General features: G+C 37.4%; 1 protein-coding gene across 1 annotated transcript; it reads left to right on the top strand.

The window, feature by feature from the left end:
- Positions 1 to 868: 868 nt before the first annotated feature.
- On the top strand, positions 869 to 2791 carry LOC116000446 (pentatricopeptide repeat-containing protein At1g74600, chloroplastic-like). Its single transcript, XM_031240540.1, has one exon. It carries the CDS (start codon positions 962 to 964, stop codon positions 2753 to 2755), a length of 1794 nt encoding a protein of 597 aa, XP_031096400.1. The 5' UTR covers positions 869 to 961; the 3' UTR covers positions 2756 to 2791.
- Positions 2792 to 3111: the final 320 nt, after the last annotated feature.

The raw sequence follows: 3111 nt of genomic DNA, 5'->3' as shown, positions 1-3111 counted from the left end.
AACAATACATAGTATCGTTTAGAAATTAATATAAATTCAAGTATTGTATGTCTTTCACATAAAGTAAATAGTACGAAGTGCACAATTTTCTATAAAAATAATGTTCATATAAAAATTATAATTAGAGTTACAACAAAGGTTGGGTAGTGAATGGTGAAAATTAATTTGGTAATACATATTTAGAAGTAGAACAAAGATTAGAGTAGTGAAGTGAATGTCAAAAAATTTAGTATGGTGTGAGGGTTAAATTGGGTACATTTCAAATATTCAATAAACAAATATAGCCAACACCCAAAAAATTTTATTAAAAAAAAAAAGTTGAGCTCTAAATATGCAATCAATCACAACACCGGATTAGTATAGTAGTTGATCACCTGACTTCAAGTTACAACAGAAGGTAACAGAGTGGGGTTCAAACTTCAAACCCTATATCAAACATCATTGAAATTGAACTCTAAAAGTTGGTGTAAGGTGTGGGTTGAACTCAATCTTTATACACATCAAAGACGGACTGAAAAATTACTTATCCATGCTCGAATTTATGTCCTCTAGTGACTCTCGGAACGAGGAGGAGCAGCTGCAGCTGAAGTAATCATACATAGATCAGAGCCTGTTGAATTGGACAACATATGCTTTAACATAATCACATTACAATAGTGACTGAAAATGGGTTTAAACTCTTCTTATCAATCTTCTTCTCACCTAATCTTCCCAATTCCTTACCCTTAATTATTTCTATGTTTTCACTCTCATTCTCATGACAACCAAAACAATACTGTCACATTTCCCCAGGACCGCCACAATTTTTTCCCCTCACTTCAAACTCCTGCCCCGACCACTTTCTTCATCCCCTTTAGGGTACTTACAAAATGGTCATGCCACCATATATTCATACAACAGAGCCATAGATAATCTCATAAAATGTGGGTCTTTGGACTCTGCCCTTCAACTGTTCGGTGAAATGCCCGAATGTGATGTCATCTCCTGGAACACTGTAATTTCTGGGCTAAACCGATCTGGGTTTCCCAGAAAATCTCTCTACTTCTACAAAAGTATGGTCTCCCAAGGAATAACTGAGAACTCTTCCACATTCTCATCTGTTTTGAGTATATGTAACAATGCAGGTTTTTACAGAAAAGGGTTTGAGATACAATGTAGAGTGATAGTCTTTGGTTTGGATATGAACATATACATTGTTAGTGCTCTTGTTGATCTGTATATGAAAGTGGGTCTCATAGAATTTGCATTGAAACTGTTTTATGGCTTGCCTGAAAGGAATTTAACATTGTGGAATATTGTTTTGCGTGGAATTTGTGATTTAGGAAGGTCAAAGGAGTTATTAAGATTGTACACTGACATGAAATTGGCAGGTGTTGAGCCTAATGGACTTAGTTTTTGTTATTTACTAAGTGGTTGTGGTAGTGGGAGACTTCTTCTTGAAGGAAGGCAAATACATTGTTTTGTGTTGAAGAATGGGTGGTTAGTAACAAATCTGTTTTTAGCCAATGGTTTGGTTGATTTTTACTCTGCTTGTGGGGTTCTAAGTGATGCCAGGAAATCATTTGAAGGTATTCCACCTGAAGATGTGATATCATGGAGTTCAATGGTTTCTGTGTATGCTGCCAATGGACTTTTGCAGGATGCTTTGAAAGTGTTTGAAAAGATGCAATCTTGGGGGAAGAGGCCGTCGGCTCAATCTTTCTTGGGACTGTTAAGTTTATCGAGTGCGAGAAAAGAATTGCTGCTTGGAGAGCAAATTCATTGCTTTGTCCTAAAATTGGGATTTGATTATGGAAATGTTGTTATTCAGTCTGCTTTGATTAACATGTATGGGAAATGTGGGCACGTTGAGAGTTTGGTGTCATTATTCGAGAATGCCCCCGAGGCATCTCTTGAGAGTTGTAACTCGTTGATGACGTCTTTGCTGCATTGCAACGTTATAGAAGACGTATTAGAACTGTTCGGTTTTATGGTTGACGAAAGTATTGGATTTGACGAAGTGAGTTTGTCCTCGACGCTAAAGGCATTATCATTGTCGGCCTCAGTGAGCTTGAATAGCTGTGCTTTGTTGCATTGCTGTGCAATAAAGGTCGGGTTTGAATATAACATTGTGGTTTCATGTTCCCTGATCGATGCTTATTCAAAATCCGGTCACATTGAACACTCTGATCAGATCTTCATAGAGCTTCCTTCACCTAATGCCATCTGTTTCACCGCTATGATCAATGCATACGCAAGGCTAGGAAAGGGAACCGAGGCCCTCGAGATGTTCGGAGCTATGATCCAACAAGGCCTAAAGCCCGACGAGGTAACATTTCTGTGTGTATTGATGGGGTGCAGCCACTCCGGTATGGTGGAAGAGGCAAGAACAGTGTTCGATTCAATGAGAACACATCACGGGATCAACCCTGACAGGCGACATTATTCATGTATGGTGGACCTTCTCGGGCGCCGAGGTTTGGTGAGTGAGGCCGAAGAGTTGATGAACTGTGCTGCAACAGTTGAGGGAGATGCTGTGATGTGGAGCTCGTTGTTACGGAGTTGTCGAACTCATAAAAATGAGCAAGTGGGAAGGAGAGTTGCAGAGAAATTGATGAAGCTTGAAGCAGAGGAGGCTGCTGTTTGGTTGCAAGTTTCAAACTTTTACTGTGAAATTGGGGATTTTGATACCTCAGTGCAGATTAGAGAGGTTGCAATGGCAAGGAAGATGAGTAGGGAAATAGGGTACAGTTTAGTTCACAATAAAGTAGTCTAAATGGCAAATTATTGTCTGAACCATGATCTAACACAGTATTTTGTCGACCATAACAAAAAGTACATTTTTAATATACTTAAATTATTCGTACTTTCCACATAAGGAAGGTTACATGCTCGGTAGTCTCATCCAATCATAGTTAATATAATTGTTCATAATTTTGTAAGGAAAGAAAATGAATGAGAAACCCAAATTACATCATAATTCTAAAAATTAATTGAACAAACAAAACATATTTACATTTCAGCCATATTTTTGTTTATCTACATATTAAAACCTATACATGTAGAAAAACAGTTTTTTTCTACATATTAAAACCTATACATTACATATTCTCAAAAAAAAAAAAAAAAAAA

Source organism: Ipomoea triloba, chromosome 1 (assembly GCF_003576645.1).
Source record: "Ipomoea triloba cultivar NCNSP0323 chromosome 1, ASM357664v1".
Taxonomy (NCBI): Eukaryota; Viridiplantae; Streptophyta; class Magnoliopsida; order Solanales; family Convolvulaceae; genus Ipomoea; species Ipomoea triloba.
The sequence above is the reverse complement of the archived record's forward strand: the minus strand, read 5'-3'. Positions and strand labels throughout refer to the sequence as shown.